At 38.5% G+C, this 25,953-nt stretch overlaps 1 protein-coding gene, 1 non-coding gene and 1 pseudogene across 7 annotated transcripts in view; 2 read left to right on the top strand and 1 right to left on the bottom strand.

Annotated features, from left to right (window-relative positions):
* The window catches only part of Plekhh2 (pleckstrin homology, MyTH4 and FERM domain containing H2), a 98,281-nt gene extending 80,108 nt beyond the window's left edge, over positions 1–18,173 (top strand). For 4 of the 6 annotated variants that reach the window (XM_090337041.1, XM_090337043.1, XM_090337040.1 and 1 more), the window contains 5 exons: positions 3,523–3,668; positions 6,426–6,555; positions 9,043–9,129; positions 12,881–13,015; positions 17,816–18,173. In XM_090337041.1, coding sequence (XP_090193167.1) covers positions 3,523–3,668; positions 6,426–6,555; positions 9,043–9,129; positions 12,881–13,015; positions 17,816–18,001 — 684 coding nt within the window. In that variant the 3' untranslated portion in view covers positions 18,002–18,173. Of the gene's footprint in view, positions 1–3,522; positions 3,669–6,425; positions 6,556–9,042; positions 9,130–12,880; positions 13,016–17,815 lie in introns of those variants that run through there. The other 2 variants (XR_016536265.1, XM_090337045.1) reach the window with 2 other exon arrangements.
* On the bottom strand, positions 5,180–5,286 carry LOC150060814 (U6 spliceosomal RNA). The gene has a single exon (XR_016536348.1). It is a non-coding gene; the product is annotated as a U6 spliceosomal RNA (small nuclear RNA).
* Positions 14,512–16,177, top strand: LOC150060813 (DNA endonuclease RBBP8-like; annotated as a pseudogene).
* Positions 18,174–25,953: the final 7,780 nt, after the last annotated feature.

Here is a 25,953-nt window from a genome sequence, read left to right as displayed (position 1 = left end):
AAATATATCTACTCTGAGGTGTATGTTTTAAGTTTTTTAGTTAAATGTGAGTCAGGGGCAGAGAGATAGGACCACAAATGGAGTACATGTATAATGTATAAAATACATTTTCTCTATATAAGGAAATTTAAATAATGTTTCTGCTCTCCTCTCCCAGAGCAACTTTTATGAGGATAAATGAGACATACTAAAGAAAATGAGCTTTCTGAAGAGTTAGTTCTATTGTATTTTTTAATATCTGTAGTTCCTTGTTGATGTTCCTTGTCTTAAGGAAATTCTTGAGCTGGTCCCTAATTGTTGTAGGCAGTATCTGGTAAGGCACACATGTTCACATGGGGCATGCTGGCAATTAGCTGGATATCCTAAACTACTCAATTGTGTTTGTACTATACCATCCTGTGTAGGGAGAGAAGACAGGGACTCTGAGCATATTATTAAAGGAAGCCATAAGAGATTGCCTCGAACCTTCTATTTTGTAACTTATTGTCTGCCTGTTATAATCTTCAAGGTTAATGATTTGATCTAGGCTCTACAAGTAGTTATGGGCAGGGCTAACTAGACAGAGACATTGCAATTGCTTGCTCTAGGGGAAGGACTTGGATGAGGTTGAGTTAGAAAGCTTTTATTTTTATGAGGATATTAAAAAGGATACTTGGCTAGGAAGAAGGTGGGATTGGTAGAAATAAAAATAGAAATAAGATGAGCATGGGAAGTGAACAGCAAAACCAAGTCAAATAATGAGAAAGAAGATCAAAGACAGAAAATTACAAGTATAGGCTATAAGGGCAAAGCTCAGCTGAAGATTTTAGACAGTAATGGATGATCTAATGAAAAAGAAAAGAATAGTCCAGAACCTTCTGAGATGAGTAGGAGGCCCTTTGAGTTGAAGATCTGGGGCTTCTTACAAGGCCCTTTGGCTCTCTGCTGGGAAGCAATATAGGTAATGACATGACTATTTCGCAGAACATTCTCCTGAATGTCCCTATCCCATCTTCCTCCTTGGACACCTTTTGGTGTCTTCTACAGGGCACCTCGTACAATTTACCACAAAACTTTACTTATGCATCAGTCTCTTGATTAGACATTGAAGGTAAGGATTCTGCTCACATTTTTCCCTCTCATATCATTTAGCATTGTACCAGAATTACAATAGAAATTGGACACAAGGGCTGGGCATGGTGGTTCACATCAGTAAGCCTAGCTACTCAGGAGGCTGAGATCTGAGGATTGATGTTCAAAGCCAGCCTGGGCACGAAAGTCTGTGAGACGCTTATCTCCAATTAACCACTAGAAAACCGGAAGTGGCACTGTGGCTCAAGGGGCAGGGTAGTAGCCTCAAGCTGAAGAGCTCAGGGACAGTGCCCAGATCCTGAGTTCAAGTCCTACGACCAACAAAGAAAAAGAAAAGAAAAAAAGAAAGAAAAAAAAGAATAAGGAAGAAACTGATAGGTGGATGGATTAGGAGAGGTGGCCTCTGTATGATCCATGAGTAGAAATAAGAGCTGAACATTTTTCTCTATTTTTTATTGAAGAATTTATTAACTGATTTTTACATAATATTTCAAATGACGTGTTTAACAAACAAGTATTCAAGAAGTGAATCTCTGTATACAATCACTGGCACTTAGTTTTTAGAACATAATCAAAATTAGGCTAAGGGTTTGTATATCATAGATATATATTAACCTATGTAATAAAACATTATGTCTATAGAGTCATAGGTTTTTATGTCTATGTAGTTATGTTTATATTTTCCATACCATGTCCATAGCATTGGGTACGCAAATATTGAGTCCTCGCTCTTGTACTGTTTGGATCTAATAGCCACATGTTAAGGATACCATGCGCCTTTTGTTCCTTTGGTCTTGACTTGTCTCACTCAACATGATTTGCTCTAGATTCATCCACTTCCCTGTGAATGCCATTATTTTATCTTGTCTGTTGGCTGTGTAGAATTCCATTGTGTATATATATATATATATACATATATATATATATATATATATATACCACATCTTCTGTATTCATTCATCTGCAGTAGGGCATCTGGATTGTTTCCATCGCCTGGCTATTGTGAATAGTGCAGAGATGAACATAGCTGAGCAGGTGTCCTTATCATATCTTGGGTTATGATGTTCAGGGTAGATGCCCAGAAGTGGTATGGCGGGACTGTAGGGAAGGTCAATTTTCAGTTCTTTAAGAAATCTCCACACTGCTTTCCAGAGTGGCTGAACTAGTTTACAATCCCACCAGCAGTAGGGTTCCCTTTTCTCCACAACCCTGCCAGCATCTGTCATTGTCTGAGTTCAAAATCTTGGCCATTCTTGTTGGGGTAAGGTGGTATCTTAGGGTTGTTTTTATTTGCATTGCCTTTATGACCATGGATGATGAACATTTTCTCATATGCTTTTCTGACATTTTAATCCCTTCTTTTGCTAAGTCTCTCTTTAGTTCCCTTGCCCATTTAGTGAATGGTTTGTTGGGTTTGGGGGGGATTAGTTTCTTGAGTTCCCTGTAGATACTGGATATTATGCATTTGTTAGATGTATTATTGGTAAATATCTTTTCCCAGTTTGTTGGCTGCCTCTCTACTTTTGTGGCTATGCTTTTATCTGTGCAGAAACTTTTTATTTTTAGGTAGTCCCATTTAGTGAGTCCCTCTCCAATCTGTTGTGACCCTGGAATTCTGTTTAGGAATCTTTTGCCTGTGCCTATGAGTTCCAGTGTCTCTCCAACTCTATCATGTAGCAGTTTCACAGTTTCCGGTCTGACATTGAGGTCTTTAATCCACTTTGAGTTAATGCTTGTGCATGGTGAAAGGCTAGGGTCAATTTTTAGTTTTCTGCATGTGGATGCCCAGTTTTGCCAGCACCAGTAATTGAATAGTCTGTGTTTGTTCCACTGTATATCTTTGGCTCCTTTGTTAAATACAAGCTGACTATAGGTATGTGGTTCTATTTCTGGATCCTTCTATTCTGGATCTATTATGTTCCATTGATCTTCTGGTCTGTTTTTGTGCTAATACCATGCTGTTTTTGTTATTATGTCTCTATAGTAGAGCTTAAAGTCTGATATTGTAATACCACCAGCATTACTTTTTTTGCCTAGAATTATTTTGGCTATTCTAGGTCTTTTCTTGTTCCATATGAACCTTTGGATTGTATCAAGAGCTGAACAATTTTTAAGAGTGAGGGGAAGGTAAGAACTCTATTCAGAAGTGACTTAATATAGGAACCATTATAGTAACATTTATAGAGAAAATCTAGAGAGTAAGGAAAATATTATTCTGACTCCCATTGCATGCAGTAGACACCCTTAAATGTCCATGTAACACCATTTCAAGAGTTCTTACAATAACTTTATTTTGTTTTCAACTTCCATTAGCAATTAAAATTGTAGCTTAAAATGAAAATACTATAGCCATTATTTCCAAGTGGTAATGTTAACCTTAAAATGTTGATGTAGAAATGACACTGAAATATTTGGGTTAAGGATTTTTTTTCACTTTTGATTTCCAATCAGGTGGAGATTGGAGATTTTGAAAGACCTTTCTCAACCCTATCAGGGCCTGTTACCAATCAGTGCAAAGTAAATCAAACTCTCAAACAAGTCATAGAGAAATTTTACCCTAAAAGGTATAGAGATGGCTGCCCTGAAGAACAAACAAGGTAAAGAATTGTTTTTAATTATTTTAAGGGTGAGGGTCACACTAATTTTCATTAATATTTTTCTATTGAGATTTTAAAGGTGAAAATAATGGTGACAGCCTGGTACTGGTGCCTCATGCCTGTAATTCTAGCTACTCGAGAGGCTGAGATCTAACTTACATGGCTCAAAGTCAGCACTGTTTGTACCAAAGTCTATGACACTCTTATCTCCAACTAACCACCAGAAAACTGGAGGTGGTGCTGTGGCTCAAGTAATAGAGCACTAGCCTTGAGCTGAAGAGCTCAGAGACAGTGCTCAGGCCCAGAGTTCAAGTCCCACAACTAACCCCCCCCCCCGCAAAAATGAAAAGAAATAGTGACAGTTTCTTCAGGATTTGTTTTTGTTTTGCTTTTTGCCAGTCCTGGGGCTTGAACTCAGGGCCTGAACACTGTCCTTGGGCTTTCTCAAGACTAGAGCTCTACCAGTTGAGCCAACTGGCCACTTCTGGCTTTTTCTTTTTTCTTCTTCTCCTTTTTTTTTGCCAGTCCTGGGGATTGAACTCAGGGCCTGAGCACTGTCCTTGGGCTTTCTCAAGGCCAGCGCTCTACCACTTGAGGCACAGCACCACTTCCGGCTTTTTTTTCAGTGTATGTGGTAATGAGGAATTGAACCCAGGGTATTATGCATGCTAGACAAGCACTCGATCACTAGGCCAAACTCCCTGCTCCAATTCTGGCTTTTTCTATGTATGTGGTACTGAGGAATTGAACCTGGGTCTTCTTGCATACTAAACCAGCACTCTACCACTAGGTCAAACTCCCCGCCAAGATTTGTTTTTTAATACTGATGACATCAAAAAGCTACAGATGATTTTATTCAAGATGTGCTGGGAAGCTTTCAAATCTTATTAACCACACGGTTTTTGATACATATACACATTGTAGAATGACAAAAAAAAAAGTGTTAGCTAGAAAACATGACCTAACTCAGATCCACTTTTCATTTGGGTTACAGATGAATTTTTAAAATTGTATTTTATTGTCTGGGTAATGTATAAAGGGGTTATAGTTACATTCATCAGGTAGTGGGTACATTACTTCTTGAACATTGATACCCTTCTCATTTTCTCTCACTTTCCCTTCATCTATTCTCTCCAAACCATCTTGTTTTTGCCCTTCCCTTTCCTATTTCATATAAACAGATAAATGTATGTACACTATACCAGGTAACAAAGTCAGATACAGTAAGAACGTGAGATAAACCATAAGGAGAAAAAGAAGAAAAAAGAAATAACTTCACATACTACATTAAGAATAACAATCACAAAGATAAACCTCTTGTTTCCCCATCCTGGAGTTCATTTCCTTAGCCTCATCCTGTATGACCATATGTACAGAGCTTTTGAACTATTGCGATCCTCTGCTAGGAGAGTCCTAGATGTGAACTAATTATTACAAATGAAGGAAACCATGGAGCCTGTGTTTCTTTGAGTCTGGCTTACTCACTTAATATGACTTTTTTCCAAGCCTTTAAAAATATGGAACACATCACGGATTTGTGTGTCATCCTTGCACAGGGGCCATGTTAATCTTTTCTGTATCATTCCAATTTTAGTATATGTAATGCTGAAGCAAGCACCAGATGAATCTTAAGGAAGAAAAATTGCATAGGAGATATTTTATAAACTATATATCCCCCAAATCTTATCTAATAGAATAACAAATGAAAGATAAGCTGCCTTTTTTGCTGGACTTTTTATCTTTTGAAAAACATTCAAGTACTGAGGTTTGAACTAACTGCCTTGTGCTCGCTAGGCAAATGTTCTCATGTAAGCCTTACCTCCAGCCAATTTTTTTTTGTCAGTTGTGGGGCTTGAACTCTCTGGGCCTGGGCCCTGTCCCTGAGCTCTTCCGCTCAAGGCTACCACCTTACCCCTTGAGCCATAGTACCATTTCCTGTTTTCTAGTGGTTAATTGGAGATAAAAGTCTCAAGGACTTCAATGATCCTCAGATCTCAGCCTCCTGAGTAGCTAGTATTATAGGCATCAGCCACTGGCACCCAGTCCAAAAGACTTTTTTTTTTTTTGCCAGTCCTGGAGTTTGAAATCAGGGCCTGAGCACTGTCCTTGGGCTTTCTCAAGGCTAGAGCTCTACCATTTGAGCCACAGCACCAATTCTGGCTTTTTCTATGTATATGGTATGAAGGAGTGGAACCCGGGTCTTCGTGCATGCTAGGCAAGCACTCCACCACTAGGCCAAACTCCTGGCCCCCCAAAAGATTTAACATAAAACATAACATAGCTTTATTAATATATAATTCATGTAACATAGAATTTCCCCTTTTACAGACTAAAAAATCAAAGACTTCTCCAGAGAAAGCCAGTGTGTTACATACCTAGCCACAACAGGATCCCAGTACAGGCAGATAAAGCCTAGGTGTACTCCTGAGCAGGAAGCAAGAACTTGTCTCAAAAATAGCAAAATTCAGGGCTGGCGGCATGGCTCAATGCAAGAGCATGGACCTAAGTTCAAGCAACACACATCCCAAAATAAAATTAACATTCCATGCACATTCAAGTCTGATTGAGAAAACAAATAACAAGAGAATTTAACGGGGGTGGGGGTGGGGTGGGGAAGAGCTCTAGAAAGAAAAAGGAGGGGTCAGGGATGAGAAAGAGTGGCATAGCTGATCCTCATATTGGCTCAAAGAAAGTTTATCTTGAGAGGATAACACTGCTCATGTTTTGTTTCAGCGGTTTGTTTTTGCTTTTTTTTAGGCAACTATACCAGAGACTATCAACAAGATGGATAGCCCTCCGGGGACACAGTGCGGCTGACTGTGTGCGAATTTATTTGACAGTAGCCAGGAAGTGGCCATTCTTTGGTGCCAAGTTGTTTTTTGCTAAAGTAAGAATGGGAGGGGAGACCTTTTGGAAACAAAACAAGACAAAACCTTTGAGTACATGGCAAACCAGGTTCACCCTTGATGTAGTATAGTCACCGTTATCAAAATTTGTTTACTTTAATTTGTTGGGAATTTCCTCAATGAAGGGATGCTAGGAGAAGCAAAAAGTTTCTCCCTGCTGTTTATCCACTCTAAATCATTTCCCAGACACAGGAGGGGTAAATTAGGTGTTTGTAAGCAGCAGTTAAATTCTCTTTATTCATTCATCCATTTACATATTCTCTCACTCACTGGCTTATTTAGTAAGTTAATATTTACCAAATCCTGGTTGGCAAGCCTCTAGCTAAACTTCAGAGACCCATAAACCCATGATTTAGGATGAGTTGAACCAAACTTCCAGGACTTTCCAACTACCAAATTCTCCACGGTAGACTGTATTCTAAGCACATTCTCTTACTGAGCAATACTGTCAGACCCAAACTGTGCCTACGGATTCCTCTTCTTTCTATTATGCTATGTCACTTTAGACTAGCTCAGATCTTTTTTTTTTTTCTTTTTGGCCAATAAGTATAAATATTTTTAAAACAGGAAGTGAAAACACACAATCTAAGATATCTTCTAACTCTTCGTCTAGGAGTAACTGTAATTGTCAAGTAAGAAAGTATTTTGCTAGTATTTGGAACTATTTACTAAGGTAACAGAAAGATATTAATTCTGTTAGTATTTTTAAACATCTAGAAAATGAATCTATTTCCAAAGAGGTGAATATACTTTTGTGTACATATATATATATATGCACATATTTTTAAATAGAAGGAGTAAACCAGGCATATTGGCATATGCCTCTAGTCCCAATTCCTCAGGAGGCTGAATTCAGGAGTTTGAGAGACCAGCCTGAGCAACTTAACAGGACCATGTATTTAAAAAAGGAAACAAAGGGGCTGGAAATTGGCCTAGTGGTAGAGTGCTTGCCTGTCATGCACTAAGACCCAAGTTCGATTCCTCAGTCCCATATACATAGGAAAAAAAAAAAGCCAGAAGTGGTGCTGAGGTTCAAGTGGTAGAGCGCCAGCCTTGAGAAAGTCCAAGGACAGTGCTCCGGCCCTGACCTCAAGCCCAGGACTGGCAAAAAAAAAAAAAAAAGGAAACAAAATAAGTTTGGAAGTATGAATCATTTTAGTTATCAATTCAGAATCTTAAAGGTTGTTTAAACATCTTACTGATAATACATGCTGTATTTGCTGTCAAAAATATTATGTACACGACAATGCTATGCTTCATATTGAATGATTTAGTTTTTTCTTCAGAACAAGGAGATACTTTTCTTAATAGTGCTTACTTTGCAGTGTTTGTGGTAAAATACACATAAAAGTTGCCATTTTAATTCTTTTGCAGTAGATAGTTTTGTGGAATTAAGTGTATTCACATTTTCTTACCATCACCAGAACTTTTTTTTATAATAGTCCTCAGTCTAAACGCCGTCATACATTTGCCGCTATACAACAACAACAACAAAAGTATTCAAAACTTTTTTGGTGGGGGGCAGGAGTTTGACCTAGAGGTAGAGTGCCTTGCATGCATGAAGATCAGGGTTCAATTCCTATTCTAGGTACCACATACATAGAAAAAGCTGGAAGAGGTTCTGTGGCTTCAAAGTGTTAGAGCTCTAGCCTTGAGAAAGCCAAGAACAGTGCTCAGGCCCCGAGTTAAAGGCCCCAGGACTGGCGAAGCAAACAATAAACTTTCTTGGAGATGTTAGCGTGGTTTACACTGAAAAGAGCAGTTGCTTTGCTGTCAGGAGACCTGACTTTGGCGATCCAAATCTGCCGTTTAGCAATGCATGCATTGCAACAAACTACCCAATCCTCCAAGCTTTGACTTTCTCATCTCTAACATAGGAACAATAATTTTTTATCTTATTTTTGTTTCATGAGGTTAATAATCAAAGACGATTTCGTCTTTGATTATTAACCTCATGAAACAAAAATAAGATAAAAAATTATTGTTCCTATGTTAGAGATGAGAAAGTCAAAGCTTGGAGGGATTGGGTAGTTTGTTGCAATGCTTGCATTGCTAAACGGCAGATTTGGATCGCAAAGTCAGGTCTCCTGACAGCAAAGCAACTGCTCTTTTCAGTGTACCACGCTAACATCTCCAAGAAAGTTTTTGTTTGCTTCGCCAGTCCTGGGGCTTTAACTCGGGGCCTGAGCACTGTTCTTGGGCTTTCTCAAGGCTAGAGCTCTACCACTTGAGCCACAGAACCTCTTCCAGCTTTTTCTATGTATGTGGTACCTAGGAATTGAACCCTGATCTTCATGCATGCAAGGCACTCTACCTCTAGGTCAAACTCCTGCCCCCCACCAAAAAAGTTTTGAATACTTTTGTTGTTGTTGTTGTATAGCGGCAAATGTATGACGGCGTTTAGACTGAGGACTATTTCTGTCATTTTGTTTATCATTTTTAATGCAGTGATTTTTACTTCTTAACAGCCCATAACTTCATCATCCCTTGGAAATACTGTCATATGGCTGGCTATAAATGAGAATGGTTTAAGCATCTTAGAACACAACTCCATGGTAAGATAAAACCCTGAAGTTCTACATTCAAACCACTATTTCCATTGCTAGTATATTGCCAACAGAAAGTAATGATACTTTAACCTGATTTTTTTCTTCTCATAATCAGAACATATTATCTAGTAAGAAGACATTTTACAAATACAATCATGAATACAATACTATGTTTTATAAAACAAAATTAGAGGCACTTGCTCTAATCCTAGCTACTTTGGAGGCAGAGACTGAGAAGATCATGATTCAAGGCCAGTCTGGGCAGAAAGTTCATGAGACCCCTTTCTCAACTATGAGCTAGAGCTAGATATGATTGCACAGGTCAGTTATCATAGCTACAGAGGAAACCAGGGCAGAAGATTCTCTCAAAAATAACCAGTGTAAGAAGGGCACCAATAACTTATGCCTATAAATCCTATCAACTCAGAAGGCTGAGATGCAGAAAACTGAGGTTCAAAGCCAGCCCAAGTAGAAAAATCCATGGGACTTTTGTCTCCAGAATAAGCAAGACAAGATGTGGAAGTGATAGAGCACCAGTTAAATAAGCAAGCCAAACACAAGGCTTTGAATTCAAATACCAGCACTGCCAAAAACAGTAGAACATTTGCCCATCAAGCAGAAGGCACAGTGTTCAAACTTTGATACCACCTACTTATGTGTATAAGTATGTATGTGTATGCACACACACACACACACACACATATATATACACACACAGATCTGTTGCATATGAGAAAATATTAAAATCCAGTGATTAAATTGCAACTATGTATTGATGAATTTTTTAAAATATTAGGCCAACTATATCCTGTGTAAAATTAAAACCTTATATCATAAAAGAACACATTTTAATGAGCAACATTTTAAGTTGCTTCATTGTTTCATCTTTGTTTCTATAACTTTCCACAATACAAATTACCAGTTCTCACATAAAAACAAAAACTTAGATCTTTTCACATTATTAAAATTGAAGTCTATTTAAAAACTATTCTTTTTTAAGTTTATTATTTACCTGAAACTAGAATCATTGTGTATGTCAGGTCATTTGATAAATTTTTACTTTTTTAATCTGGTGAGTAGAATTCTTTTTGTTGTTGTTGTTGCTTTTGGCTGATATTGAAGCTTGAACTGTAGCCTGCTATCCCTCAGCTTTTTTGCCCAAGGATGGTATTCTTGAGCCACACCTTCATTTCCTAGTAGAATTGTTACTTTCAAGACTGTACGAGGCTCTTCTTATTTATGGCAATACTAAGAAGTCACTAAAACATTTTGGAAACCAGTATATCCCGTCACTGTTTCCTCTGAATACTTATGTTCTTTGGTAGGAGATTATTATGGTCTCAAAGTACAGTTTAGTTTTTGGATGAACCACTTGAAGACATAATAAAAACAATGACTTAACGTCAACAAATAATTGCACAGCAGTGTCAAGTTTCTCAGTTAAGTAAAGAAGTTCTTTAGATTCATCCCAGTGTGGATCATGGAGACAGGAAGTAGACACTTAGGGCTGTAACTCTTAGGCATTCAGCGCTGGAATGTCTTCTCAGTCTTGCAAGCTATTAGTGTGTTTGCAAGCTGTACATCTTTGAATTATATGCTTTAAGTTGTTTTAGAAATTTAGTGGCAAAAATATATGTTGAAAATATGACAAAGAATATTTTCATATAAACATGTTGTGTGTGTGTGCATTCATACCCATCTTGGGGTTTGAACTCCAAGCCTTAGCTTTTGTGGTCAAGGCTATCACTCCACCACTTAAGCCACAGCTTTACTTCTGGCTTTTTGATTGTTAATTGGAGATAACTCTCACAGGCTTTCCTGTTTAGGCTGGCTTCGAACTTTTGATTCTCAGGTCTCAGCACCTGAGTAGCTTTGATTACAGACATGAGCCACTGGCTCCTGGCTACACATATGTCTTATAAAATATTAAGAAAATCATGGAGGTGAGAGTACTGCTCAGTGTAGAGCATGTGTCATGTTCTAGGTTGGTTCCCCAGCTACTTCCCCCGAAAAAGAAAAGAAAAGATTATGAACACACTAATAGACAATGGTTTAAAGCAATTTATGAAATTCAAATATTAAATACTTTTAAAATATTAATTTTTAAATAAATGTAACTTCAAACAATAAGTCTACTTTTCACAAATTAATGTGTAGTTTTTTTCTTATTGTCGGGGTAATGTATAGAGAGCTTACAGTTACATTTGCCAGACAGTAGGTACATTACTTCTCACACATTGATATCTTCTCATGTTTTTGTCCTCCTTTCTCTCCTCCCACCCCCTCCCAATCATCTTGTTTTCCCCCTTTCCTTTTCCTATTTCAAATAAACAAATAAATGTATAATAATGTATAGTTTTAAGAAAATGGTAATATATGGTGCTGGCATAACTATCATGCTGAGAATGTAAATGAGTATAAGTTCTCTAGAGGAGAATTGGGGAAAAGTCTTCCAAATTGTCCTCAGTTTTTTTTTTTTTTTTTGCTAGTCCTGGGCTTGAGCTAAGGGTCTCAATACTATCCTTGAACCTTCTCAAGGCTAGAACTCTACCACTTGAGCCCCAGAATCACTTCGGCTTTATTCTATGTATGTGGTACTGAGGAATCTAACCCAGGTCTTAGTGCATGACAGGCAAGCACTCTACCACTAGACTAAACTCCCAGCCCCTGTCCTCACTTTTTAAGCCAGCAATTCTTGTCTGTTTTATAACAAAAAAGGATTTTGATGTGTGCATAATGAAGTTTGTCCAGAAATAATGATTACAATAGTAACATACAAAAAGTGATTCACATATCCTGGCATAGTAGATTGATTAAATAAAGGATTGCTACAGTCATTGGAAATGATATTGTTCAACAACAGTTGTTATAAGATGTTGATAAGTTGTCAGCCTTAAAAAAAATCCCAGTATTAAAAAGTATACATATGGGAGGGGGTGGGGACAAAATCATGAGAGGGGGTGTCAATGTGTGAGAAGTGATATACCCTCTATCTGGCTAATGTAACTGTGACCCCTTTATACAATAAATATATATATTAACTATATATAGTTAAAAAACAGTATACATAATGCAATTTCTGTCTCTATATATATTTAAAAATCCATCTATAAGGGTGAACCTTTCAAGCTTGCCAATATACTGTTTGGTTATTTTGACCATAAAAAAAAAATAGTTTCAGGGCCCGGAGCATGCCTAATGGTAGAGTGCCCGCCTAGCATGCATGAAGCCCTGGGTTTGGTTCCTCAGTACCACATACATATACAAATACGGAAAGAGTGCTGTGGCTCAAGTGGTAGAGCTCTAGCTTTGAGAAAGCTCAGGATAGTGCCCAGGCCCTGAGTTCAAGCCCCAGACTGGCAAAAAAGAAAAATCAGTTTCATGTGGGTCAACCTAACATAGGGAGATAGCTGAAAGAACACCTGAAAATATATTAGCTTCTTTTTCCCCTTTTTTATTGTAATTAATAGAAGGGTTACAGTTATATTCGATATTAGCTTTTTTCTATTTGAGTTTTTTCAGAATATTTTAATTATGAAGGTAGATGATGCTTATAGAATGCGAATACCATTTCTGTCAGTTTTAAATGATACTGTATTTGATGTTAGAAAGTAACCTTTTACATCTTGTTGTAATCAGCATTTTAACAGAGATTCCTGTTTTCTTGTAATGCTGGAGATGAATGGAAATATGTATCATTTCTCATTTTTCTTTGAATGTGAATAGTATATAACATTTATTTTTCCTTTCTTTGAAGAGATTAATAGTCAGCTATTTATACAGAAGTCTCATGACTTTTGGAGGTTATCAAGATGACTTTATGATAGTCATTAATACAAATTCAAAAGACAAACCAACAGAGAAATTACTGTTCGCCATGGCAAAACCCAAGGTGAGTAGAACCCTTTGCCAATTTCTTTATGCTATTCTTTTTTCCAAAACTAAGACATTGGAAAAACATGTCACTTTCAACAATTCGCTGCCTTACATATGTTGTACGTAGTTATACAGAGGGAGATTTTTTTGAGAAGTTACTTAATATTAAATAACTAGAGGTCAAAATCCTAGCTTACTTTATCTAAGTCTTGGTTTCTTTATCTAAAAAGTGGTATGTGCTGATTGTAGTACCTTACATCTGTAATTCTAACTAATTAAGAGGTGAGATCTGGAGAATTACATTGAAAGCCAGCCAAGCAGAAAAGTTCATGAGACTTCATCTCCAAAAGAACCAGCAAAAAGTAGGGTGTGGCTCAAGTAGTAGAGGACCAACTGAGCAAGTAAGCCAAGCTAGCACCAGCCCTGAGGTCAGACCCCGGGACTGCTACTGAAAGTGATAGAATACTACCTACGTTTCACTTAAGAATTCCATGAAGAAAGTTTATAAAGTACTTAGCCAAGGGCCTGATATATGAAAGACTCAAAACATACAGTCATTTCTTAGCACTCAAAAGACCATGACAGGATAGATCCTATCTCAAAAAAAAAAAAAAAGGAAGGAAGTGGGGGGAGAGAGAGAGAGGGAAAGAGGAAAGGAAGAAGGAAGAAAAAAAGGGAGGGAGAGAGGGAGAAGAGAAGTAAAAAGCCAGGTGGCAGTAGCTCATGCCTGTAATCCTAGCTACTCAGGAGATCTGAGGATCAAGGTTCACAGCCATCCCAAGCACAAAAGGACCAGAGACTCTTATCTCCAATTAACCTCTAGAAAACAGGGAAGTGGGGCTTGGCTCAAGGGTAGGGCGGTAGCCTTAAGCTGAAGAGCTCAGGGACAATGCCCAGGCCAGAGTTCAAGCCCCGTAACCCACAAAAGAAAAAAAATAGTGGCCGTGCCTATCATGTTTCAAGGCACTGCTGTTGGATGTTTTTTCACACATTATCCTTCTTACTTGAGGTTATTTGCTGTGTGGACTCATTAATGTAAAGAGCAGTTCTACACATGGCAGGACAGGTGCAACTGCCTCTGAATGGGACTGGGTGGGCTGCACTCTAGAATCCTCTTAAGTAAGAGGCTGATTCTTCCCAAGCTGACGGACTGGCTGTCCATCGAGTGAGCTGTACCAAAAAAAAAAAAGTGAGCTGTTCATCCCCTCACATCCCAAAGGACATCCCTCCTGGAGTTTTTGAGAATCTCGAGGCAAGTGTCGAAGCTATGTTTCAACTCTCCAAAGACAACTCCATGTCTATATACTGTCTCAGGAAAGGCCAGAAAGCAATAAGCAATAAGCAATAAGTGTGGAGCCCAGTAGGCAAAGTGAACATCTCTGGAAGTAATTGTGGAAGCCCTCATTCTGCAGATGTATCCAGTGACTTTAAGGAACTTTGGACAAAACGAAAGGATTATTCTGATAAAGAAGTACGAGGCTCATAAGTAAAAGCAACAAAAGCAAAAAAGGAATGAATTTTACACGTACAAGATTAGAAGAAATCTTCACCAGAAATGGAGAGCTGAGAGAGCAACAGAAAATCCTTCATGAAGCCATTAGCAACATTTCTATTTCTAAATCAGAGGAAATCAAATCAAAATCTGAAGATAGTTCTCCCTTCACTCTTCATGGTCTTGCATCTGAATTGAACAAGGTCTTTTGGCTTCTGATAAGCACAGACATAAAAATATAAGTGAATCCATAGGTGAAAGGGTAATACTAACCCCATTAAAGAAGCTATTACTGATACATATTTGGTTCTCCTGAAATCATTGAGAGGCAGGACACTGAAAAGGAAGAAGACTGATGAAGAAAATAAACATGAAGCTGTCACCTCTTGATAGTGAAAATGCTTTTCCTTGTCCAATGAATAGTAAATTTTCCATGAGTGAGGACCACATAGAAGATAAGCCTCTAGAAGCAGCTCTGTGGCTCAAATGGTAGAGCAGTAGCCTTGAGCTGAAGACCTCAGGGACAGTTCCCAGGCCCAGAGTTCAAGCCCCGTGACCAACCACCACTACCACCAACATAAAAGATAAACCCCTACTCTGTCCTATCAATATTCAGCATCAAGAGAAAAGCCAAGGAAGTGAGGCTTTTAAAAACCAATTTAGGCAAGAAAGTATTTATGAGGCTTTGAAGTCCAATTCAAAGGGCTCTTCCTCAAGCTTTAGGCCCTACATGTTACCCAAAGATTTCCCCAGAAGAGTTCTGTTTACAAGAGTACATCATCCAGCCTGTGAGTTAATCCTATCCAGACCATAAAACACCATTACAAATAAAAGGAAAATTCCATCTTCAAAATCCCTCCGTATCCACATGAAAGTTTGGAGACAATCTTTTTTGATGACATGAAGGGCTCTGGTTCTCCTGAGTCAATAAAAATGAAAACCAGATCAGTCTGTGCAGGATGTGAACTTGCATCAGTTCTTCATTTCATCCCTGTGGAATTGCTCAAAAGAAAGCTCTGCAAGGCAACCCAGAGGTATCCTTTGAAAACATCCCAGTGTAAGATAGACCCAGGAGTGGATCTTTCTCATATAAAATAGATGTTATGGGCCGGGAGTTTGGCCTAGTGGTTAAAGTGCTTGCCTAGCATGCATGAAGACCTGGGTTCGATTCCTTGGTACCACATATAGAAAAAAGCCGGAAGTGGTGCTGAGGCTCAAGTGGTAGAGCGCCAGCCTTGAGAAAGTCCAAGGACAGTGCTCAGGCCCTGAGCTCAAGCCCAGGACTGGCAAAAAAAAAATAGATGTTACTGTAATAGATATGAAGGATGGCAATCAGTCAAGATTCACAAGAGAGACTGTACATTGCTGAGTGAAACCGTGCTTTAGAAAATGAGGAAGAGAAAGTGAAAGAAAAATTAATAATAGCTGGAAGATGTGTTTGATTGGACAACACGTGAAGAGTATGAATTTTGTTTGACAGCTGTTCTGAGGAAGCACAGGAAGAGAAGGAATTGGCACTGGCCACCAAGGAATTCAATACACATGTGATAAACACGATAAAGTCAACTAGAAAGCTTTTGTGGAGCCATATTACAGAGAGAGACAGAGAGACAGAGAGAGACAGAGAGAGAGAGAGAGAGAGAGAGAGAGAAGCTTGTAAATTTCCCTCATATTGAGGTGCTTTAGCGGAAGTGTAGGAATGTGGAATTTATATAAATATGCCTGCAGAAGAAAAACATCAGAGAATTTCTTGGAAGTTGATTTTTCCTTCCACTTAGTCTTTCAATTACAAGAGATTACATTAAGGAAAATCCCAATTGTTGTTGTTCAAGAAGGATGGTCAAAGATGCATATCCAGCAGCACAATGAAATCAAACCACAAAAATACCTCAGGAAGTAACAAAGTCTATCTAATTATATGCCTATATGACAAGATAGCCTAGGAATGAATTTATGGCCTTTATAGATTTATATATTAGTGGCTGTGTAAAGAAACTGTCGTATTTCTGTCCTTCAATGCCGTAAAGACAACTTTTAATAAAACCATGTTGGCCTGCCCCCCCCCCAAAAGACAGTGTGTTTTCTCCAAAAGGAGCAGAAAACATAGATGGCAAGCAAAAACAGATGATTGAAGCCAGTTGTTCCCATTTTAATTATTAATACTTAAAGGTGGTATTGAGCACTGATTTTTATCAATCTTCTATATATTGATTTATAAATCCGTTTTCTACTAAAAATGTGTTTGTCATTTTCCTAATACACAAAAGAGGAATTTTATAATTAAAACATGCTTGTTCCTTTGCTGTTTTAAGCAAACTATACAGTTTTAACATTTCCAAGTAAAAGTAATACAAGGGCTCCTTTCTAATGTGTAATTACAGTTTTAATTTTTTAAAAAAGGATGAGAAATTGATTTTCCTAAAATTTTATCTTAAGGTCGGGAGTTTGGCCTAGTGGTTAAAGTGCTTGCCTAGCATGCATGAAGACCCGGGTTCGATTCCTCGGTACCACATACATAGAAAAAAGCCGGAAGTGGTGCTGAGGCTCAAGTGGTAGAGCTCTAGCCTTGAGAAAGTCCAAGGACAGTGCTCAGGCCCTGAGCTCAAGCCCAGGACTGGCAAAAAAAAAAAAAAAATTTATCTTAAAATTGTTCATGGGAACTTTTTTTAAATGGTAGATATATTCCCTAATTAAGCCTATACTTAAATAAAAGCAGTTAACCACGGAGTTTAAAAGATTATGGCATGTTTGGTTTTTTTAGTCTTAATGAAAAGTTGTTATAATACACTGACTTTCCTAGCTCACATGTTTACAAATGTGAATTTAAGATAACTGACCAGCATTTTTCCTCATAGTGTCACTAATTGGGATAATCTTGTTTGCCTTCCTGCTGATACTAAAGCTTGAACTCTGGGCCTGGGTGCTGTCCCTTAGCTATTTAGTCAGGGCTGGTGCTTTAGCACTTGAGCCACAGCTCCAGTACCAACTTTTTGGAGATTAATTGGTGATGAGTCTCAGGGACTTTAACCAGGTTAAATTTAGACTTTGATCCTCAGATCTGAGCCTCCTGAGTAGCTAGGATTAAATGTGTGATCCACTAGCCCCTGGCTAATTTTGATTGGTTTTTGAGATTTACTTTTTCTGCCAGTTGAGGTAATAGAAAAATGTATGGATGCCTTGATGGTAATGAACAGGTAAGGACTTGATGGCTGGATTTGAAGATAAAGGGAATTCTAGGAGATTGGGTGGTTGCAAATGAGGTGACTAAGGGCCAGCCTTCACTCTTAAAATTGGTAAAGAATATCTTTGGTTTTCTTGTTTTAGATTCTTGAAATTACTCTTTTGATCGCCAGTTACATGAACAATGCTTATCAGCAAAAGGCTGCAATTCACCACCTCTCTGCTCCAGCTCTGCTCTCCACTCGGACTCCAGGGCCCCAATCCCGGACAGTAGGAAGCCAGTTCCTTCTGTCAGGCAGCAGACCCACGAAAGGCCCCACTTTACTCTAAAGGCTTGAGAATCTGACTGTTCACCACTTGTCCTCTGTGCAGAGGCTGCAACCAAGGTTGTTTACATCCTGCCATCGTGGCACCCACACACCAGCATTCCAGACTTTAGCAATGTGAGGTTACACTCTTAGCTGACTAAAAATTTGAATAACAATAAAATGTAAATACAGTATTTGCCAACAAGCTCATTTTCTTAGATTGAATAGGTTAGATTATTTTTTCCCCTCATTTTTTATTCCTGGCCTAGAGACATTTTTTTTCTACTTCTTTACGTTTAAACATTCTGGCAGTGTTGAGGAAGGAAGGTTCCAAATCCTCATTTAGTAAACCAGTTGATGATTGGGGAAAGCTCCCTGCCAAATGTGAAAGTTCTATGTTTGGAAAGGAGTGGGGTAGTGTTAGAAGTACAAATTTTTAGAGCAAATGCAATAAAGTTCAGGCTTTATGAATCATTACATGAGAAAACAGGAGTTAGGTAACAGGTCCTTCACTGTGGGTCACCTTTGCTGACCTCTGGAGTATAATGCTTCAAGTAGACAGTGATTCCCAGCATTCCTTGGCTGTCAGTGTAGCACACATTCACTGGAATATTGCCCCACATTTCATTGCATTTGGTGCTAGGTCGACTTGACCTTGCTTTAGTAAATAATGGCATCTTTGAAAACAAAGACAGTTCATAAAGCTGTGCCTTTCATATAGTCCTTCCTAATTATAGTGTGAAGATAAGTTTCCTCTCATTTTTTTTGTTTGTTTGTGACAAGGTTTTACTTTGTGTCCTAGACTGGCTTTGAACTCACTATGCACCCCACGCTTGCCTCAAACTTATCCTCCTGTCTTTGCCTCCTGAGTACATTACAGGCACGTAATTTTTTTCTAATTCTGATTAGCAAATGCAAGGCCTTGTACATACTACACTGGCACTTCTACCACTGACCTCTAGCTCCAACAAAACCATTTTAGAGAAAAATTTATGTCAGGTACTGGTGGTTCTCACATCTGTCATCACAGCCACTCAGGAGGATGAAATTCAGAAGATCAGGAAAATCCCATGACTCTCTCCAAAATAACTGGCAAAAAAGCAGGACTCAAGTGGTGGAACGCCAGCTGAGCAGGGAAGCCTTAGAAGTGTGAGGCCTAAGATCAAATCTTGGTAGTGCTAAAAAGAGGGGGGAAAGAAGGAAAAAAAATGTTCTACTGGGCGTGGTGGCTCATGCCTATAATCCTAGCTACTGGGAGGCTGAGACCTGAGGATCACAGTTCAAAGCCAGCCCAGGCACTAAAGTCCATTGAGACTCTTATCTCCAACTAAGCACTAGAAAAAAAAAAAAGCGAAGTGGCGCTGTGGCTGAAGGAGTAGGGCAGTAGCCTTAAGCTGAAGAGCTCAGAGACAAGCGCCCAGGCCCAGAATCCAAGACCCATGACCAATGACAAAAAAAAAAAAAAATGTTCTTCCCCCCAAAAGAAGTAAAATTTTAACTGAAATTAAATTGAAATATATTACTTAATAAATTATGTAAGTGGTCAGTATACCAGTGTGTGTCAAAGCAGTGTGACTAGTATTCATGATAAAAAAATTAAACTGTGATAAGTCATGAAACTTATGGTAATTTTTAATAGTAATCACAAATATCCTTAATTTTATTTATGTGTACAATATTTGTATTTATTTTTGGATATGTATGTGTCACCTTGTGTCTTATTCTTTAACCAGTTTGAGAAAAATCTAGCTGCTAATTTCTTATCAGAACCTTCATATTTTCTTCTTTGCTGTTGTTACTGTGGCAATGTATCATTCTTACACGGTCTTTTGAAAGCCAGCCTAGAAGGAACAGAGCCAAGAAATACATTGTTCAAGTAATAGTGTGTTTTATTGGCAATAACAAAAAGATTTCTTAAAACACACAGAAATAAATTTCCCTTGACTGTTTCCCCTATACTTTTTGAGCCATAACCACTTACTGAGTAAACAAATACATTTTTGAGAATAAGCTGATGACCAGTATAGAAGAACTCTTAGAGCAGTCTTTTGACTGGGATTAAGTAGCATTTCAGAGCTCACAGCAAACTATTTCATAGTCATTGACTGGTGACTCAGAGGTTTTTGCAAGGCTGCTTAACTATGTGCAAAAATTTTACTCTCAGGCAATAGTTTATTCACCATCTAGTAAACCCTCCCACCCTCTCAAACCCTCTAACTTAAAAACTAAGTTGTGAAGACATAGCTCAAGCTGTAGTGCTTTAGACTTGGCATTTAGTTTTGATAGAACTGAAATAAAATATTTTGATGGAAAGAAATCAATTTTCTGTAACTGATGATGTGAAAAAATTTTCTTTTCTGGGAAACTGCTTATATAGCCATTCAAAAATTCAAAGTATGTTATTATGATTGGTTACAAGAGAATGTTCTGTGTTTAATTGTAATATTTGTCTCCTATCATTTTCTTTCCTTTCAATCATAATAAATGATTTACAAAACTCAACTTTGAGCATTATCTTTTGAATAATCTTCCAGAAATACCTAATGCTTTCATTGTCAAAAGCTGAGGTGTACTAATGAAAATGGTAGTTATCACTCATCTTCTTGCATTCGTGCTTTGTCTTCAGTATTTCTTTGTTTTATCCATATAAAAAGAACTGTTTGGGAAGATTGTAATTTTAGTACATATGTATGCATTTGGTACATATATAGTACATAAACAGAAGTTAGAAAATCTTGTTTTCCCATGATTTTATAATAAACTCCTTAAGAATTTATTCAGATTAGTTTAATGGATTATGTTCAGAATTTTTATTTTAAATAGTCTAAAGTGTGTATGTAAAATAAAATGCTGTCATCACTTGGAAATGAATTTAACTCTCAGTTTCCATGAGTAGTTAATCACAATTTATAAGGAAACTATTCCAAAAATGTGTTCATAAATGAGATGCTTGGAGATTTTTTGTCATAGGAAAAAATATGTAATAATCAGGTACTTAGAACAGTGAATAATCCATAATTGAACTGAAGTGTAAGCCTCCAAACTAACCATAATGTTTAACTCTATTTCCCTAGAAAGCAAAGGGATGTTCCTGGGATGCTAAGAACACATTTCTCTCATACAGTGCCCTCTCAGATTCCATGGACTCCACCCTCCTCAAGGCTGGTGGGTGGGTTCTGGGCCAATTCTGTGGGGAAGAGGTTCCAGCAATGTGTATGGGGTAGGGGCAGATTGAAGAGCAGGAAGAAGAGTTGGGAAGCTTCCTCCCACATCTCCCCCACTCTTTTCTCTACAAGAGGGAAGACATTGGACTAACAGCAATTTTGTCCTTCAAATGTCAAATTAAGATAAGTTCACACAAATACTTAGGGTAAAGAAATATTTGTCATTTGTCCATTTCTCAATGAAACCGAGAGTTTGAGAATTTAACTGGAAAGGTTGGTCCATCAAAGTGGAATCAGGAGGCTTGAAGTACTGAGATCTACACTTGCTCTGAACTGTGAATTTATTGTTAAATTTAACCCAGCCTAAATTAAGCAGCATAGTGATTCTGGAGCTACATTTACAATCATCACCAATCCAAAAATAATCATCATATGCCTTATAATTACTTTGTAATTCAATAATAGTAAGCAAGGGATATCTGTTAGCAAAGGAAAAGCAAAGGAAATGTCTATTAGCATATAACTCCAAAGTAAGACACAAATGTTCATCAGAGCACTTGAATATTGAATACTCTTCCTTCCGGTGCTTTACTAAAAATCTAATGGGGTAGAGAGGCAGGTGAGATCACCACGTGGTCGTCACGGAATGACATCACCATCTGATGCCCTAATAACCACAAGGACAAAACCACATGCAGGTGGCCCAGTCGGTTAAGCATTTTTACAAAAACAAATATAGAATTTGGCAGTTAAGCTTGACAGATTATTACAGTTTTTTCCACAAAGATACTAGAATGTTTCATATAATCAAAAGGAGAGCTAAGCAATGAAATAAGGACAAGCCCTTGAGACAACCAAAACCATGAAATATGTGCCATCTGCATCTGTTTCATGTTCTCTACAAAATGACATTTTTCACTTAATAGAACCTAGGCTAATTTCTTTCAAAGCAGGAGAAACTTGCTTTTCCTGATTCTAATTTGAAAAAATTCCAGGGAATGACTCTGATGAACTCAGTTCATGATAGGTTTTTACTCTGAATCACCTCAAACTTAACATCATGCAAATGCCTTTTAATAAAAAAAAAATTGCTGTAATACCCCAGCCATTTGGGGGGGGGTCCCCGGATCCTCAGCAAACGTCACTAGCACTCAGTGAACCAAGCTAGGAGTCATTTTAATACCAGCACAGCCACTACTCTCTACCCTCAGGCTGATAGAGAGCAGCCTCAACCGTCAGTGGGGCTGAGCTTTTAAAGGTAAACACCACACACAGGTGGTAGTCACCGTATGACATCACCTTAGGCTACCCATAGTCAATAACCACAAGGATGAAACAACAGGCAGGTGGTCCTGACCACTCATAGGTCATTGAGCAGGTTAAGCAATATTTTTTTTTTTTTTGCCAGTCCTGGGCTTAAGCTCAGGGCCTGAGCACTGTCCTTGGACTTTGTCAAGGCTAGAGCTCTACTGCTTGAGCCTCAGCACTACTTCCAGCTTTTTTCTATGTATGTGGTACCGAGGAATGGAACCTGGGTCGTCGTGCATGCTAAGCAAGCACTCTACCACTAGGCCAAACTCCGGGCCCATGGTTAAGCAATTTTTACCAAAAAAAAAAAAAAAAAATTCGGCAGCTAAGCCTGTCAGGTTATTACCATCTTCAAGTGCAACATGAAATCATGCAAGTTATACTCATGCTACATTTGTAAAAGTGGATATTGGTAAAAACATTAAAATGAAGATAGTAATGAACTTTACAATCCCAATTCTTTCTTTTTAGTTTTTTTTTATTGTATTATAAAGATGGTATACAGAGAGGTTACCGTTACATAAGTCAAGTAAAGAGTATATTTCTTTTAGGACAGTGCCATCCCCTTCCCTCGCTTCTCCCAATTTTTCTTTCCTATTCTTACCCACTACAATTCCAGTGCTTAAGAGAAATAAAGCACATCAAAATGTTTAATGGTTATTCTGGGGTTGAGATTTCGTCCAATTCTTTTTTATATACACTACTTCTTTTCTACAAAAAGCTCATGTAGCCTTGAAAACAAAGAGAAAAAAATATAAAACTTCTGCCACTTTCCTGGCTATTGTTAATACCCTCCATATGGTTTTCTAGATGCCAAGAAAACAACTTGCACGCAGCTGCAAAAAATTATCTCACTCAAACTCAGGTCTAGTCACAGCACAGTCCTATTTTTAAATTTTATTTGGCTTCAGCCAGACATGATGGCTCGTGCCTGGAATCCTAGGTACTCAGGAGTCTGAGATTGGGGAAGATCACTGTTCAAGGCCAGGCTCGGTGAAAAAGACTTTCTGATTACATTTTGATAGAAATGCAGCATAGTAGTAAGCGCCTGTCATCCCAGCTCTGACAGGAATCATAAAATAGGAGAATCTTGATCCAAGTACCCGTTCTCCTAAAAAAAAACTGGTAATGTATTCCTAAATAACCAGTGCAAAAAAAAAATGGCTGAGAGGTGTGACTCAGTTGTAGAACAGCTGCCTGGCAGACATGAGTTCCTGTGTTCAAATCTTACTACCACCTAAATAAATAATAGCGTCTCACAGCCAGCAAGTAAGATAGAGACAATGGCCCAGCCTACCTACCAAGTTTGCTACACCAAACACTTCAACTTCTCCCACTGTGAACTACTAACTTCACCTAATCTGCACAACTGCATATTCCATCCAGCAGGCAAGCATAAAATGGCTTCCTCTTTCCCATACTAGTTTTAGATCCTTGAGACTTCTTGAAGTGATACCAAAGCTTTGTATACTTAAGAAGAATTTTTACTTTCCAAATTTTTTGTTCTTTTTAGCCAAGAATGAAAACTCAGAAGTAATAAGAGAGGGAAAAGAGAAGTCAGCCTTTATTTTTCTTGTAACTAAGCCTCCCTCATTCAAGTACATATTTGCTTTCCAAACAGTTACATTTGTAAAATCTAGCACCGTCTCTACTATATAGCACATACTTGGTCAAACAAACAAACAAAACAAAGCAACACACACAAAAGCTAGCTGCTGGGGCCAGGAACATGGCCTAGTGGTTGGGTGCTTGCCTAGCATGGGGCTTGATTCCTTGGTACCACATACACAGAAAAAAAGTGAGAAGTGGGGCTGTGGCTTAGGAAAGCCTAAGGACAGTGTCCAGGCCCTGAGTTCAAGCCCAAGACTGGAAAAAAAAAAGTTATCTGCCATTTTACTTAACAAGGCCAAAAGACCAATAGGAAATCTTTACAAGCATACAAAGGATTCCAAAGGTCCAGACCAAAATCATAATTCATTACAGTCTGTTCTGTTCTGCATTAGTGTATGCACTTGCAGCCTGGCTAGTACCAAAGTATAAATGCTAATTCAATGAACCATTTCAGCTTCTCTTAAAATCATCCTAACTCCCCCGAGCTGCATTCTCATTACATCCCTTTGCATGTACACCTGTAGCCTTCTCTGCCTCCACACTATAACAAGAGCTCAAAGGATTGTTTGTTGCCAAAGACTTTGCCTTCCATTGACCATTTGCCTCATTCCTGGGAATGGATTCCTTAATGGTTCTTCAGTCCAAGTCACGGTTCAGACTGGGGATGCTCTCAATAGCAGAGCATATGCCTAGCTGGCAGGAAGCCTTGAGTTTGATCCCCAGCACTGAAAAGAAAAAATACTGACCTGCAGGTTATCACATAATTAAAATACAATGTCTATAAAATGTCACACATTTAAGTTATGCTTTTTTTTTTTTTTTCCGCCAGTCCTGGGCTTGAGCTCAGGGCCTGAGCACTGTCTTTGGACTTTCTCAAGGCTAGAGCTCTACCACTTGAGCCTCAGCACCACTTCCGGCTTTTTTCTATGTATGTGGTGCCGAGGAATCGAACCCGGGTCTTCATGCATGCTAGGCAAGCACTTTAACCACTAGGCCAAACTCCCGGCCCTTAAGTTATGCTTTTAATATATATATATACATATATGTATATATATACATTTTTGCCAGTCGTCAGGGCCTGAGGATTGTCCTTGGATTTTTTTCAAGGCTGGAACTCTACCACTTGAGCCTCAGTACCACTTCTGGCTTTTTCTAAGTATGTGGTACCAAGGGATCGAACCCAGGTCTTTGTGCATGCTAGGTTAGCACTCTACCACTAGGCCAAACTCCCAGCCCCGCTTTGCATATATGTACCTCATTTAAAATTCCTAGCCATTCCTTGTTTAATAGAATCAGAAAGTAAGATTCAGATAAGTTACATAATTGACACAATGTGGCAATATTGCAATTTGTATGGCTGAGTCAGGAATCTAGATATACCTCCCCCCCCCCTCTCATTCTCTCTCCGTTCTTTCTCCTCTCATCTCTTTCTCTTCCTTCTCTCTTCTTACTGTGTAGCTCAGCCTGGAATTCAATATTAGCCCAGACTGGCCTTGAACTTTCCATCCTGCCTCAGCCACTCACCACATCATACTGATTCTAAGGTCCATCTTCAAACCTTTCTTAAACATCACTATAAAAACTAAGTCAAGGGGCCAGGAGTTTGGCCTAGTGGTAGAGTGCTTGCCTAGCATACATGAAGACCGGAGTTGGATTCCTCAGTAACACATACATAGAAAAGGCAGAAGTGGTGCTGTGGCTCAAGTGGTAGAGAGCTAGCCTTGAGAAAGCCCAAGGACAGTCAGTGTTCAGGCCACGAGTTCAAGCCCAGGACTGGCAAAAAAAACCCCAAACAAACCACTAAGTCAAATGTCAGAGGGTTGAAGCGAATCTTCAAATATTCAAACAGATCAAATCCTGCCAAAATAATTTTTTACCAACACTTTTTGAC

This window comes from Megascapheus bottae, chromosome 7 (genome assembly GCF_031878675.1).
Source record: "Megascapheus bottae isolate mThoBot1 chromosome 7, mThoBot2.hap1, whole genome shotgun sequence".
In the NCBI taxonomy this organism is placed as follows: Eukaryota; Metazoa; Chordata; class Mammalia; order Rodentia; family Geomyidae; genus Megascapheus; species Megascapheus bottae.
This window is presented reverse-complemented; position numbering and strand designations above follow the sequence as displayed.